Raw genomic sequence first — 15329 nt, 5'->3', positions numbered from 1 at the left:
AGAGTTTGGGGAGATAATGCTCAGATTACAGATGCCCATGGATATCTCTCCTCAACCTCAGGATTTTAGTGTTCTGACCCAGACCTGAGCCCTGGAGAAGACGCTGATGTGGGGAAACCTGCAGAAGACCTTGGCGTGAGCAATCTCAGCATCACAGGCCAGGTAAAGGCCAGAAGTCACTGCCAGGGGCATCTTCACAGGCCACACTGGGCCACGTCCTCAGCTCCCCTTTCTGAGCCTGGGTCACTCAGCACATCTATTTGCTCAGGAGGTGGCTACCGGTGTGAACCCCGAAGCTAAAGATGGTGGGTAACACCTGGGCCTCGGTCTGGGTCTCGGTCTGGGACAGAGCCACCTCATGGCCTGGTTTCTTCCCCCTTGCCCTGCAGCCCCTACAACCCCAACCCACTGAAGGGCTGTCTGCTCGACTGGTCTGCTCAGTCTCTGTATCAGACACCTGTCCTGTGGGTTCCTCATCTCACCCAGCACGGCTGAGCCAGGGTGTTTTTTCCAGTGATTTCCCCGGGCTGATTTTAGACTCTGCAATGAGGTCTCCTAGGAGATGTTTCAGACTTTGGGGAAATTTTGTATTTTCATTCTGTTTTTGTGGGGTTTTTGTTTTTTGTTTTTTTTTGTTGTTGTTGTTGCTGTTGTCTTGTTTTGTTATTTTACTTATTCCCATGGATGTGCTTATCGGGTTTCAAGCAGCCATGTCATCTGGTCTGTCCCTAAGTGATCCTTCCCTGTGGTGCTGGCTCATCTTATACGGACCTCTCTTGTTCGAGGCCGTGATGAGCACAGTCTTCAGCTGGGAAGCCAGGATGCTCAGGGCACCCAGCCGCAGGCACCTTCAGGCAGATCATTTTGCCACGGTAGCCATAAAGTGTCAGGAGAGAGAGTAGGGGGATGTTACAACCCCTGTTTAGGAGTAGGAGACAACCTCACTGTGCAGCCCATCTGAGACTGTTTGGGGAGGGCTCCTTTCCATAGACATACGGTCCTCCCCAATCTCAGAGTGGGTTCCATGCAGCCAAAGGGAAGGAAGTGCTGCTATGTCACAAGTGAGGGAAGTAAGGGGCAGGAAATGCTGCTCCCTCAGGATTCTCCTGTTGCCCATACCTTCACCTGTGCCGGAGAGAATGTCCCATGGATGACAGGCAATTGACCAATGATTGGTTAAGGTTCTCGCCCAGGGTAATGGAAGTGGTATGGTGAGTGGATAGAGCCCAGACCCTGGAGTTGGGTATTACAGGACTTGAATCCAATTCTTCCATTTTGGAGACTCTGAGCCATTAGACAAGTTATTTAGCAGCTCTGTACCCCAAGCTGTAAAATAGTGATAATTGTACTTGCTTTCTCCTGTTACAAAAAATTAATGAAATGACCCATGTGGAAGCCCCAGGTATCCAGGGAGTTCAATCAGCAGGATTTCCTTCATCCTTACCTTCTTGCGTATTCATGGGAATAATGAGTACACTCCAGGGAAAGAGAAAGAGGTTTTGACCTGGAGTCAGCTCTGCCTCCTTCATAACGCGTGTGTTTGGTTTTTTCTTTTTCTTTCTTTCTTTCTTTCTTTCTTTCTTTCTTTCTTTCTTTCTTTCTTTCTTCTTTCTTTCTTTCTTTTTTTTTTTTTTTTTACAAGTGTATTGTTTAATTTCCACATGTTTTGGGATTTTCTTGTTGGTTTTTTTTGTCGTTGTTGTTATGGATTTATAATTTAAGCCCTCTGTGGTCTGAGAGCAGACAACGTATGATTTCTATTCTTCTAAATTTGTTAAGGTGTGTGTTATGGCCCAGAAGGTGGGTTATCTTGGTGAACATTCCATGTGAGCTTGAGAAGAAAGTGTATTCCGCTGTTACTGGGTGAAGTAGTCTGTAGGTGTCAGTTATATCCGATTATTTGGTGGTGGTGTTGAATTCAATGGTGTTCTTACTGATTTTTTGCCTAATGGGTCTATTTCTGATGGAGGGGTTTTAAAGTCTCCAGTTATGATAGTGGATTCATCTATTTGTCCTGCTGTCCACCAGAAGCCAATCTGGTCTCACTTTTTTTGAGCCACTCTGACAATCTCTTTTAATGGGCTCATTGAGACCATTGACATTCAAAATGATTCTTGATATTGTTAGAATAATATTTGCCATATTTGTTACTGTTTTCTATTTGTTGCCCTTGTTCTTTGTTGCTATTATTGCCTTTCACTGATTTTCTGCCTTTTGTGGTTAATTGAGCGTTTTATTTTCTTTCTTATTGTGTATATTATATATTTTTAGTGGTTGCTCTAGATTTTGCAATATACATTTATAACTAATCCAAGCACATTTTCAAATAACACTATACTGCTTCGTGGGTAGTGTGAGTACCTTGTATAACAAAATAATCCTAAGTCCTCTCTCTTATCCCTTGTATCATTGTCTATTCATTTCACTTCTATGTAAGCATTCAGAAACATGTATATACATATATACATATAAGAAGCATCTATATATACATGAACTATACATAAGCATACATAATTGAATACGTTGTTGCTATTATTATTTTGAACAATGCGTTATTTGTTAAATCAATTAAGAATTTAAAAAAGGTAAGTTTTCATTTTATCTTTGCTTATTCCTTTTCTGATTCTTTTCCTTTCCTTACGTAGATCCGAGTTTCTGACCTATATTATTATTTTTTTTCACTAAAGACCTTTTTGAACATTTCTTGGAAGCCAGAACTACTGGCAACACATTCCCTCAACTTTTGTTTGTCCAAGAAAGTTTTTATATCCCTTTCACTTTTGAAAGATAATTTCCCAATTTCTCAGGATTCAGAATTCTAGGTTAGTTTCCTTTTTCCTTTCTCTCAACTCCTCACATATTTCACTCTATTCTTATTTATAGCCAGTGTTTTTTTTTAAGTTAAAGAAGTGTACAATGTCAAAGAATCATATTGCAACCTCATTTGCTCATCAGTGACAATGACTTTTCACTGAATACTGGAATACTACTTCCTCATATTTTGTATGCTATTCATATCAAGGTTACAGTCATGACTGTAACTTTGTACACTTTTAAGTTTAATCATTCCCTTTTCTTTATCACTTTGTTACATCCAGAAAATCCACAGGACATTAAGCCAAAGCTCTGATTCCATCACTTACCAATTTCCAAGGTATATATGCTCCCACCCTGGCTGATTTCAAGCTACCAACGTGGTGTCATTTAATGCAGGGTTGGAAGAGCAGTGCCACAGCCCATATGATATCTAGTATTTCATTTCCACCACAGAGATACAATAGATGGAAATGTCCTCAAGAGCATAGATAATAGTAAAATGTTGTGAACTAATTGGGAAGTAATGAATTTCGAGTTTTTATTCCCTTAGTTTTAATATAATTTAATTGTAAGTTCATATAATTTGAATTTTTAATAAAGGTAATGTTTATCAACCGTCAAGCTTGCAAGATTCCTGAAAACTTTTAACACTTGGTTCTCACAAGTTGGTACACGCTGGCTCCCGCACACTTACCAGATAGTATTGTAGGGAAGATACTTGGGTGTCACATGAGGGAGGGAGAAAAACAGTGAGGATAAAGAGCAAGTTCACACATATCACGAGCTCTTGTTATGCTAATTTTATCAGGGAGGCCCATTGGAGAATGCCTCTGATCTGTTAAAATGGCACTGAGGGGGGCACTCGACACGGGATGAGCACTGGGTGTTATGCTATATGTTGGCAAATTGAACTCCAATAAAAAATTAAATTAAAAAAATAAAATAAAATGGACTTTAAAAACAAGAGATGAGGGATGCCTGGGTGGCTCAGTGGCTGAACGTCTGCCTTCAGCTCAGGGCGGCTCAGTGGCTGAACGTCTGCCTTCAGCTCAGGGCATGATCCTGGGTCCTGGGATCGAGTCTCGAATTGGGCTCCCTGATTAGGATCTTTGAAAAATCTTTTTTTTTTTTTAATTTTTATTTATTTATGATAGTCACAGAGAGATAGAGAGAGAGGCAGAGACACAAGCAGAGGGAGAAGCAGGCTCCATGCACCGGGAGCCCGACGTGGGATTCGATCCCGGGTCTCCAGGATCGCGCCCTGGGCCAAAGGCAGGCGCCAAACCGCTGCGCCACCCAGGGATCCCCGGATCTTTGAAAAATCTTAAAAAATAAAAGTAAAAACAAGAGACTGGCCTTTCAAAGTCTCTTCCTGAACACAGGTAAGAGCATCTTTCCAGTGTTTTGTGTTCTGTTTAGTTTTTAAATTTTATTTATTTGCCATGAGAGCACAGGGAGAGAGGCAGAGACACAGGCAGAGGGAGAAGCAGGCTCCCTGCAGGGAGCCCGATGCGGGACTCAATCCTGGGACCGCGGGGTCTCGCCCTGGGCCCAAGGCAGACGCTCCATCACTGAGCCCCCCCTGGGCACCCCTCCGGTGTTTCATTTTGTCAGCTTAACTCATGGAAAAGTGCAGGTCTTTCTTCCCAGTTCTAGCCCCTTCCCCCCACAAATAGAGGCTCCCTCTTGGCGCACAGCTCAGAGCTCACGGAATCCTAGGGTGAGGGGCCCAGCTGGGAAACTGGGCTTCTGTGCCACCCGCCCCCGCTTGTTTCTGTGGCTTGGGCATCAGGGCCCAACCGCATGTGGAGGTGTCTCCCTAGTTACGGGACAGATCAGACACGGGACAGAAGAAGTCTTTAGAGCTCAGTCATCCAAGTCGGCCCAAGTAGGGGGAGTGGGGGGAGCGGGGCCCCCCGGCCTTCTAGGAGGCGCCTGCTGCTCACTCCTTTCCCGGCCTTAGCAGGCTGAACATTTGACTCGGACTTCTCGGGAACAGCCAAGTGATTTAAAGGCTGAGAGCTGATGAGCAATCCGTAAGACTCAGGCAGAAAAAGTCCCAGCAACACAGGAAGCCATCTGGTTCCTCCTGCACAGCAGGCGACAGGCGCCCTTGCGCGACCCGGGTCTCGCCCTCCGCCGGCCCCTTCCCTGTCTCCCTGGCCGATGGATTCCAGGGGCTTCCTCTCCCTGCGCTGCCTGCTGGTTCTCGCCCTGGCGTCCAAGCTGAGCTGTGGGACAGGTAGGTGCTCATCTGCTTGAGGAGGTGGGCGCTGCCGTCCGGCCAGGAGCCAGGGGTGCTCACGGGTGCAGACAAGCTGCAGGGCTGGGGTGCGCTGCCTTGCCTCGGGGCTTGGCGCTGCCTTCCTCCTGGCTCTTTCAGAGACGAGGGATCAGAGCCGGGTCCTGGGCTCCAGGGCTCAGCCCCACCAGCCCTGGTTTCCGAGGAACCCGGGCACCTCAAGTCACAGGGACCGTCATATCCCAGACCAGCCTCCAGGCAGGAGGTCCTGGCCAAGGCTCGGGTGAGCGGTGGGGTTTGCATCTGCAAAGACCCGGCTAAGGCGATGGAGCCTGGGCCGGAGCCTGGGGAGAAGGTGATTCCCCCATCCCTGCCCTTGACGGGGATGCTCTCACGCGCGGACAAAGCAGAGCCACCGTCCAACGCAAGGAAGGGCTGTATTGGGAAGAGAGCGTAGAAGTGAAAACCTTAGGCATCAGCTGAGAACAGCCGGCGGCCACTATGTGGTCAACTGGTGGCTGCTTTCCTGGAAGAGAACCTCTCAAGGCAGCAAGAGGGGGAGGGCCGGGGTTTCGGGTGTCCAGGGCTGGTTACAGTAAGTGGGAAATGCAAATTGGGAACTGTCAGTGGTCAAGGCAGCTCCAGTGGGGCACCAGACCGGCCACACAGCATTTGGGGCTGCGCTCGGCTCTCGTCCTTCTGGCTTGTGCTCCTCCAAAGATGAGCTGCAGTTCTCCGTGAGTAGTATCAGGGCTGTGGGAAAAGGTGTTCGAGACAGAAAAAGCCATCCAAGAGGTGGATGGCTTCTCCATCCACTCAAGTGGGCTCGCTGAGGAGTGTTGCAGTGCCCGGAGGCTGCGTAGACTAGGGGAGGCAGCCTGGGGTGGAAGCGGCCTTAGGGAAGGGGGGAAATCCTGAGGCTCTGGGTGTTTTGCACTTGGGGTTTTCAAGACTGCAGATCCATTAAAGACTTTTCCAGCAAAAGCCCAGAGACGCACTAGGGATGCTGGAGGGGCTGCACACGGGATCTGTCTTTTGCTAGACTCCCAGATAAAGACACCCTTTCATGACCGGCGTTTCCCTCGGAACCAGGCAGACCCATAGCTCTTGCTTTCTGAGGTCTCCTGGAAGTGATGATTGAGCTCGGGGCTCAGAAAGCCAAATGGGGGCAGCTCTGGGGGCCCAGCGGTTTAGCGCCGCCTGCAGCCCAGGGCGTGACCCTGGAGACTCTGGATCGAGTCCCGCGTGGGGCTCCCTGCATGGAGCCTGCTTCTCCCTCTGCCTGTGTCTCCGCCTCAATCTCTCTCTCTCTGTGTGTCTCTCATAAATAAATAAAATCTTAAAAAAAAAAAAAAAAAAAAAGAAAGCCGAATAGAACCTCTTGAAGCCACCCCAGAGAGAGCCAAGCCTTGCCAGGTGCACCCCACTTGTGACTTTACCATTCAGGCATAGTTCTTAGTGACTATCGGGAGTGATGGGGTTGGACAGTGGGCTGGACGTTTTAAATCTGTGTGCTTGCCTGCCCGCTGGGCAGCCTGGCTCAGGGTGTCGCCATGGCCCCGGTGGGGGCAACCGCTCCATGTAGGCTTGGGGTCCCCAATTAGTGAAAAGCAGCCCAGCCCCGTGGGTGTGTCTACCCAACCAGCAGTGGCCGGCTTCCTTGCCTTCTGTTTTCTCTGAAACATGTGCAAAATTTTTAGTGTTTTTATTTCTAAATATACACGCATTTGTGAAATTCCGATTAAACACAGAGGGAAATGCTTTGCTAGGGGGACAGGTCAACCATGACAGTTACTCAGCCAAGAAGCTCGATTCATGTCAGATCAGGATCCACTCTCCTTCCCATTTGTATCAGCTTGCCTTCCAATTAATTCCGTCAGAATTGTAAGATCAAAAGTCCACATGTCCCTCTCCCCAATAAGGCAAATTTTTCATTCCCTCAATGGTATTTATTTTTAAAAATAATCTTTATTTTGGGGGCAATTTTGGGTTCACAAGAGTGAGCAGAAGGTACCAAGATTTCCCCCTACTCCCACACTTGCATAGCATCCTCCACGAGGGGGGACGCATCTCTTAAAACTGGTGATTTGCCCCAAGGGGATTTTGTTTTCCTCCTGCTGGTCCGCCTCACCTCCTTGACACACATGAAGGACAAGTGTGTGGGTTCCAGACTTGGCCCCTTTGTTCATTGGCCCATTCTACCTCAAGACATAGGTCTAAGCATTTCTATTGCTCAAAAGCTTTAAGACAGGGTTGTAATGCCATCACCATCACATCTCCAGTGCCAGACTGGAAATCAGAACATCAGGGCTGGTTGATTTTATCCATAGATTGACTTTGGACAACCCCACTGAGCAACTCTCTATTAAAGACACGTGATGTGACAAGCATTGTGCAAGGTGTGGGGAAAGCAAAATTAACTACAGCCCCTGCCCAGCACCTGGCACAGTACCTGGTACCTGAGAGCCCCTCCACAAATGATTGTTGAATGAATAATAACAGTATGTACAGCCTGCTTGCTATGCAGCAGGCGCTGCTCTAAGTGCTGTGTGTATTATTCATTTAATTCTCACACCAACTCTACGAGCTACGTATTATTATTATTACCATGTGATAAGAGGAGGAATGAGAAGCACAGAGTAGTTTCTCTCTGTAGTCACACAGCCTGACTTCAGAGGCCTCAATAAATGAAACTGGATAAACTTATGTTTGGTGGGGGTGGAGGTATGTTAAAATTTGTATCCAGGTCCAGGTAAAAATTAGACTATGCTATCTGTAATTGGAGCATGTAAGTTTATTTTAATCGAATTGAAATAAAGTATAGGGATATCCAAAAGGGGAAATAAGTTGATAAAATTATAGAAGGAAGCAGAGGGTATATGGAAGTATTCGATCTGGAATTTGGAAAGTGGGTAGGAAGTTTCATCCCATGAGTTTTCATTTAATTTTTTTGTTAACTATTTTTTCAAAGAATATCATACATATGTCTATAAAACTCCAACAGTACAAAAGGATATACGCAATGGAGACAAATCCCCCTACCATCGTCCCTCCTGCTGGAGGCAACTGCTACCATCAGTTCCTTGTGTGTCTTCCCAAATATATACATTAGATTTTTATAGGGCCTGAGGGGAATATTCCAGATGAAGGCATCAACGCAGAGGTGAGCTGTTGCGAGTGTTCAGGGGGTTGGCAAGTGGCCTGGTGAAGCTTGAAGCCTAGGGTCCATAGCCAACCCTTTTCCATCTCCTCACCTGGCAAGTGGGGAGCAGGTTCCCCATCATTTTCCCCCACACTGTACTTCTTAGGGAAGTTATAAAGATGAAACAGAGTACATTCTGATTTTGGAGAGAGGGGATCTTAGATTCTGTGCTGTCCATTGCTCACTCATTCTATTTTTCATTCTCTTAAGCAGCAAGGGTCTACTGAGTTTCTACTATGTCCCAGGTAGGTGTTAGGACTATACGTGGGCAAAAGAGAGCCACTACTCTCAGAAGCTTATTCTTGAGTGAGGATGACAGGCATAGAATCAGAGGTAAAAGCGTGATGAGTGATATGAAGGGGACATATAAAGGCGCTAGAGGCACTGGCAGGGAGGCCCAGACAAAGCTAGGAGTCAGAGGCAGAGACCCAACGGAGAGGAGTCAGGGAAACAGGGTGGTAACAGGCGTTCAGAACGTGGAAATGCAAGTATTCTGAGTCAGAAAGACCCAAGAGCATCAAGGAATGGGAGGAAAGAGGATGGTTTATGGGACTGCAGGTTAAACAGCAAATTTTCTTCCTGGGCCTAGATATTCTGAAAGCAGTGTGAGGCCTATTGAGTCTTGTCCCCCCCCCCCCCCCCCCCCACTGCCTGAAAGCAATGCTGTGACAAGATGCCGTGAGCACAACAAAGGGGGGTGGAGGTTATTGTTATGTAGAATCCCATCTTGTGAAGGGTTGGCCAAATGCGGTCAAGTTCAGGAAAATATCCATGGGTCCATGTGAATCACTCTACTTTCTAAGTAGAATTACCCTTGAAGAAAGTGAGTTGGTGTGAATGGCTGCAAATGTTTCCTCCAGACTTTTGAGTAAACAGGGGGGACTGAATCACAGGCTCACTGGAAAACTCGCATCAGGCAGTAGGATGTTTCAGGAGTGGGGATTCCACTTGAAGGCTTCTGTGAACCACTTTAAAGTCCCCACTTGTTTTTCCATTTGCGCTTAGGTGGTGCTGGTTTCTAGTACCCCCGCCCCAGACCCAGCCACTCACACACACTCAGTTGAGATCACCATTCTTCACGTGGGTTGCAGGGCGTGAGGGTCTCTTCCTGACCGAGTTTTGATTCCACTCCCTGTGTGGCCACACCACTCAGCCTGCCCTCTCATCTGCTCCTTCTTTTTCTAGTTTCTTTCCCTTCCTATTTTCTTTCTTTGATTTCTTTGGTTTGGGGGTAGGGGAGGGCTTCTCCCTATCCCATCTTATATCTTTCCTTCCCCTCACTTTTCCTTTATCGTTTTGAGTCTCCACCAATCTCACCCTAATTTCAGCCCAGGTGGACTGCCTATTGTTTTCTCCCAATCTCTGGATGTCTAGCCTGATACTACCTGGCCACTTTAAGGGACAGTGTTGGGATTTCAGGGCATTTTGTTACCAAGAACATCTGGACCAGTTTGTCCAATTCTCTAACAACCCGTCTGAGCCACACGTCAATTGTGTCCTAATTAGATGGCTGCTTTACCTAAGCAGGCAGTTTTGTTTTACTTCTCTGGCTTCCTTATCAACTAAACCAATCTATGCTCTCTGAGTCATGGGCTCCTTCTTTTATGAGAACTAGCTTAAGGTTACGTTCAGTTACATATTGGGCAAAGCTGAATAAAAGAGGTTTTAGTCAGGTGATGTAGCTTTCAGCACTCATATTTTGAAGAGATATTTATTAAAAGCCTACCGTATACCAACTATTGTCGTAGGACTTAGAGACAAAACAATGAACAAAATGAAATTCTTCCTCTTGAAGAGTTTGCATGCCAGCCAGGGACACATAAATAAAATAAAAACATGTATCACAGACAGTGGTAAGTGTTCAATCAGAAGGGACGCTATTCTATATAGGATGGTCAGGGTAGGTTTCTCAGAAGAGATGATGTTTTTGAGCAGAAACCTAAAATAAAGTGAGGGAGTAAGCTATCCAGATATACAAGGAAAGATATATCCAGAGAACAGCAAAAGCAAAATCTCTGAGGTGGGAATGTTCTTGACGAGGTGTGTGAGCCAGTACCACCACCATAGTGCAGTGAGTGGAGAGAGGGCAGGAGAGGGGTCAGAATCTTCGAAGCCATAACAAAGCCTATGGATATTTTTTCTATGGGTGCTAGAAAGCCCTGGAAGTTTCAAACAGGAGACAGACAAAATCTGACATGGGTTTAAAACATGACTCTGTCTACTGTATGGATGCTGGGAGATTAGTTGGAAGCCAATGGCCATGCCAGGCTGTGATGATGGTGGCAGAAATGAGGGAGGTTGAAATGTTAGGATTGCAGACATATTATTCTGAAGGTAGAGCCAACAGGATTTGCTGACAGATTCCTTATGGAGGATGAGAGAAGGAAAGGAGTCAAGGATAATTCCAAATGTTTTGGTCTTAGAATCTGGGGGAGTTGTGATGCTTGTTGGTGGAAGATGTCATGGAACCAAGAGTTCATTTGCCAAGTTTGCAATGCCCCTTAGACCTCCAAATGCTGATCCACGTAGGCAGTTTGGGTGGGAGACGTATCTCTGCAAGCAGTCCAGAAGTATGGCAACCCATGCAACTGGATGAGCGTGGCTGGGAGAGAGATCTGAGCGCTGAGTCCTGGGATGCTCCAAAATTTAGAGGTCTTTAAGAACATCAGGTTCCAGTCAAGGAGACTGAGAAGGAGCAGCCAAAGAAATAGGAAGGAAATAAGGAGAGTGTGGTATTCCAGGGGTTGAATGAAGGCAGCGTTTCAAAGAGGGACTGATAAACCATGCCAAGTGCTCCTGAGAAAGCAAGACGAGGATGGAGAATGGCCTCGGCAACATGGCGTATACAGTGACCTTGATAAGAGTGGCTCCAGGGCATAGTAAGGAAGAGTGTCTGCTAAGAGTGAGTACAGGAAAACGAGTCATAAAATGTAAACAGAAAATATAAACACGCATTAAAGGACTTTGCAATAAAGGAAAAGAGAGAAATGAGGCAGCGTCTGGGGTGAAGGGGGTCAGGGAAGGGGTTTGTAAGATAAAGGAAGTCACAAGTTGGTATGTTGTATGTTGATGGAAATAACCCACAACAGTCTATACCAGTAATAAAGCTGCTGGTGCAAGGGATGGTGGCAACTGCAAGAGCGAAGGCTTGAGGTGGGTGAGTTTTCCATGATGGAAGATGTTCACCTTAACGCAAGCATAGATCATCCATCCAGGTAGATAGGTTTCTCGGAGGTAGTTTCAAATGGAAGTTCTCTCTTCTCGTTTCTTCTACTTTTTCAGTGTGATGAGAAGCAGAGTCACCAGCAGAGGTCACGGGTTTGAAAAAAGAGGTGTTAAACAGTCAGCAGTAGGATCCTCTACAGTGATACAGTGATTTGAAAAGTTTAGTTTTGGGTTTCTTTTTTTTTTTTTTTTTGGTTGTTGTTGTTGGCTCAGCTCTTTTGAAAAAGAGACATAAAATAATTTCTCATCCTCAATACTAGGAACTATCTTATGGTATTTTTTTAAAAAATGTATTTTTTTTGTTTATTAGACAGAGAGAGATCATGCACAAGCTGAGGGAGCAGCAGGCAGAGGGAGAGGGAGAAGCAGGCTCTGAGCAGGAAGCCTGATGCAGGGCTCAATCCCAGGACCCTGAGATCATGACTTGAGCTGAGGGCAGATGCTGAACCGATGGAGCCGCCCAGGTGCCCCTCTTATGGTCCTCTTGAGAGCAAGAATTCCACAGTTTGAGCACTGGGCTCCCGACCTCCCTAGCTCCACATCCCTCAGACTTTTCTCTTTCTTCATTATCTGAAATGATGCTCTATGGCCTTGGTTTCCTGGGCTCACGAGCTCAGAGTCAGCTTCAGTTGCTCTCTGCCCCTCATACTGCGTACCCGGTGGTGGTGAGAAGTCTGGCAAAGGAATGAGCAGACCTGGCTTCTAGTCTGGTTACTAGTTACATGACTTTCGGGATGTCACTTAACTTCTCCATGTCTTAACTGCTCTGTGCCTTAACTATAAATCTGAGTTGATGCAATTCTCTCCCAGATCAAAGAAACTCGGTGTCCTAATTAGTCTGTACATCTCTGTTGTAAGCAATTTTAAGATTTCCATTGGGATTTTTAAAATTTTGAGAATATGGTGGGACAGTCATGACCGTTCTTATAGGCTGCTAAGGATCTGGCAACTCCAGGGATAGCCCAAGAGGAGGAGGGAGCACCTCAATCTGTCATTCCTGATACACAGACAGGATGTGATTCTCCAAGGACTCTACAGTAAGGGGCTTCTTCTGCTTCCTCCCACAGGTGAGAGCTTGATGAATTGCCCAGAAGTCCCTGGGAAGTTGGGAAGCAGTTTGCAGCTGTCCCTGGCATCCGAAGGGATAAGCAAGAGGATGAACAAGAGCATCCACATCCTTGTCACAAGGGCGGAATCACCGGGAAACAGTATCAAGAAGAAAATAGTGTCTCTGGATCTGCCAGAAGGGGGGTCTCCACGCTACCTGGAAAATGGCTATAAATTTCATCTGGAAAACCTGACCCTGAGGATCCTGGAAAGCAGGAAGGAAAATGAAGGCTGGTACTTCATGACCCTGGAGGAGAACTTTTCAGTTCAACACTTTTGTCTGCAGCTAAAGCTCTATGGTAATAATGGGGCTTCCCCAGTCTGCACTGGGGGGCTGAGATCGTCCCTTACCTAAGGATTTAGCCAAGTCTCAGAAGCAAGGGTATTTAGGATTGGGAGTGGCTCGAAAGAGCATCTAGTCCAGGGTGTTTAAATTGTGCTTCGGGAAGAAGTTTTAGAGAGTCACAAATCTTTTGTGTCCAAATTGCTCTTCGACGGTAGCTGACTAACACTAGTTACCCTTACCCCCATTTCCCAAAAAGAAGGAGCCCAGCTGCCTATGGACTACAGGGCCTGGCGCCCCAAGAGTCTCAATTTGCAAATAAGTTTGGTTTGAAAAAAGGGCTTTCCTCTCTATTTTTAAAATGTTTGAGTACCATCGATGGAGCTCAACCTCTTTTCCATAGACCAGGATACTGAAATCCAGGGCATGGTTGGCTGTGCTTACACACATCCTCATGGGTGGTTCCCTGAGCTCGGGGCCCAGGGGAAGGAGAGCTGAAGCTCGGCCTGTCCACCACTTGCATGCCCTGTGCTCTGGCGTAGGACCTCATCTACCAGGTGGAAGAGCGCTTGTTTCTCATTGAAACAGAGTGATAAAGTCGCTTAGCTGCAGAACCTAATCTAGGACCTTGGTCCATCTGAATCCAAGGCCAGTGCTTTCTTGAGCGTCTTTGGCCAGCCCCTCTTGAACGCACCCAGAGTTTGTGTCTCTTAGGCCTAGACGCTCCTTTGAATTTCCAGGAATCCTGACAACAGCTATGTGGGTTGTCCTGCTTTCTCATAGAGAGACTTCCTTATCTCTGAGATGGGACAGACAGCTCCGCCTCCCCAGCATTTCTTTGAAATCCTCAGGTGTCTACAGGAAGATGGCAACACCTTCCCCGCCCTTCCCGTAGCCCCAGCATCCCCCCTTCTTCCACATAGTGTATGCAGGCTCCTCTCAGCCCTCTGCCGGTACCCGAGAGCTCTGACTGCTCCAATAGTGGCCCTATGGCACATCATGCATTTTCTAGAACAGTCCACTGCCTTTGTCACATCTTGTCACATAAACTCTTGAAAAATACAGTCTCTGCAACTATGATACTCTCTCAAGTCCAAGAAAGAGGCTAGATTTCAGAGTCAGACAGACTTAGGTTCTGATCTCAACTTGAGTAATAATGTATGAGACACTCCACCCCCCTGGGTTTCAGTTTCCTCATCTGTAAAATGGGAATACTTATACTTAAGGTTATAATTGTTGGGAAAGTTGTTGAGAAGATTAAAGAATATGATAAATGTAAAATTCCAAAATTGTGCCCATCCTACAGTAGTCGCTAAATAAATACAACTTACCCCCTTTCCTTAGCTATTTCATAGCATTAGAGTGAGATTCCCCCCTCACAAACACACACAAATACAGACATAGAGACACACTCTACCACTGTGTCCCACCACTATGTCATTCTTTAAGATCCAAAGATAATACTTTAGCCAATGACAATTAAACCATGTAGGATTAAGTTGGCAGAAAATGTCACAGGTAGAAAACAGAAGAGCAACTCAGATTGGGACCATTAGCAAGGGCAAGTGGATTCTTTCTTTTTTTTTAAGATTTTATTTATTTATTCATAGGAGACAGAGAGAGAGAGAGGCAGAGACACAGGCAGAGGGAGAAGCAGGCTCCCCAGAGGGAGCCTGATGCAGGACTCGATCCCAGTACCCTGGGATCACAGCCTGAGCCAAAGGCAGACACTTAACCCCTGGGCCACCCAGGTGCCTAAGCAAGCCGATTCTTAACAGTAGTGGTAGGAGGAGACTAAAAGACAAACACTTTTCCCTTCTTTTGTCCTGAAATCATACTGGAAAGGAATATATTGGAGAGAGAGGGATTTGGGGAACTAGTAGGTCCCCACCAGCAATAAAACACACTGCAGACCCACAGGGAGGGAAAAATACTATGAGGCTCCATTTTCTTTTAACAAAAACATCAAGTTAGAATACCAGGGGGTTCACTTGAGTGATGGCTTCCTTCCTCCCCCTCCTGACAGAGCAGGTCTCTACTCCAGAAATTAAGGTGTTGAACTGGACCCAGGAGAATGGGAACTGCAGCGTGATGCTGGCCTGCAAAGTGGAAAAGGGGGACAATGTGGTTTACAGCTGGAGTGAGAAACTGGGGATTGACCCACTGATCCCAGTCAACAGTTCTCACCTCTTGCACCTCAGCCTTGGCCCTCAGCATGTCAACAACGTCTACGTCTGCACCGTGAGCAACCCCGTCAGCAACCGCTCATGGTCCTTCAACCCATGGTCCAAGTGCAGGCCAGAGTCTTCGGGTGAGTGCCCTGATGGGGGCTGGTGTGATACATTGATGATATGGGCTCAGTCCCCACTGGACTAAATGCTTTGTTTCCATAGCCATGGCCTCCACCCTGGTCATAACACTTTTCATTTTCCCTATAGTTGAGAAAAGCCTCC

General features: G+C 46.6%; 1 protein-coding gene across 1 annotated transcript in view; it reads left to right on the top strand.

The window, feature by feature from the left end:
• The first annotated feature begins 4729 nt into the window (after nucleotides 1–4729).
• SLAMF1 (signaling lymphocytic activation molecule family member 1) overlaps nucleotides 4730–15329 on the top strand; it is a 32923-nt gene continuing 22323 nt past the window's right edge. The window contains exons 1-3 of the mRNA XM_041722609.1: nucleotides 4730–5059; nucleotides 12554–12892; nucleotides 14903–15187. Coding sequence (XP_041578543.1) covers nucleotides 4984–5059; nucleotides 12554–12892; nucleotides 14903–15187 — 700 coding nt within the window. The 5' untranslated portion in view covers nucleotides 4730–4983. The remainder of the gene's footprint in view (nucleotides 5060–12553; nucleotides 12893–14902; nucleotides 15188–15329) is intronic.

The sequence above is a fragment of the Vulpes lagopus genome, chromosome 11 (genome assembly GCF_018345385.1).
Source record: "Vulpes lagopus strain Blue_001 chromosome 11, ASM1834538v1, whole genome shotgun sequence".
Lineage (NCBI taxonomy): Eukaryota > Metazoa > Chordata > Mammalia > Carnivora > Canidae > Vulpes > Vulpes lagopus.
The sequence above is the reverse complement of the archived record's forward strand: the minus strand, read 5'-3'. Positions and strand labels throughout refer to the sequence as shown.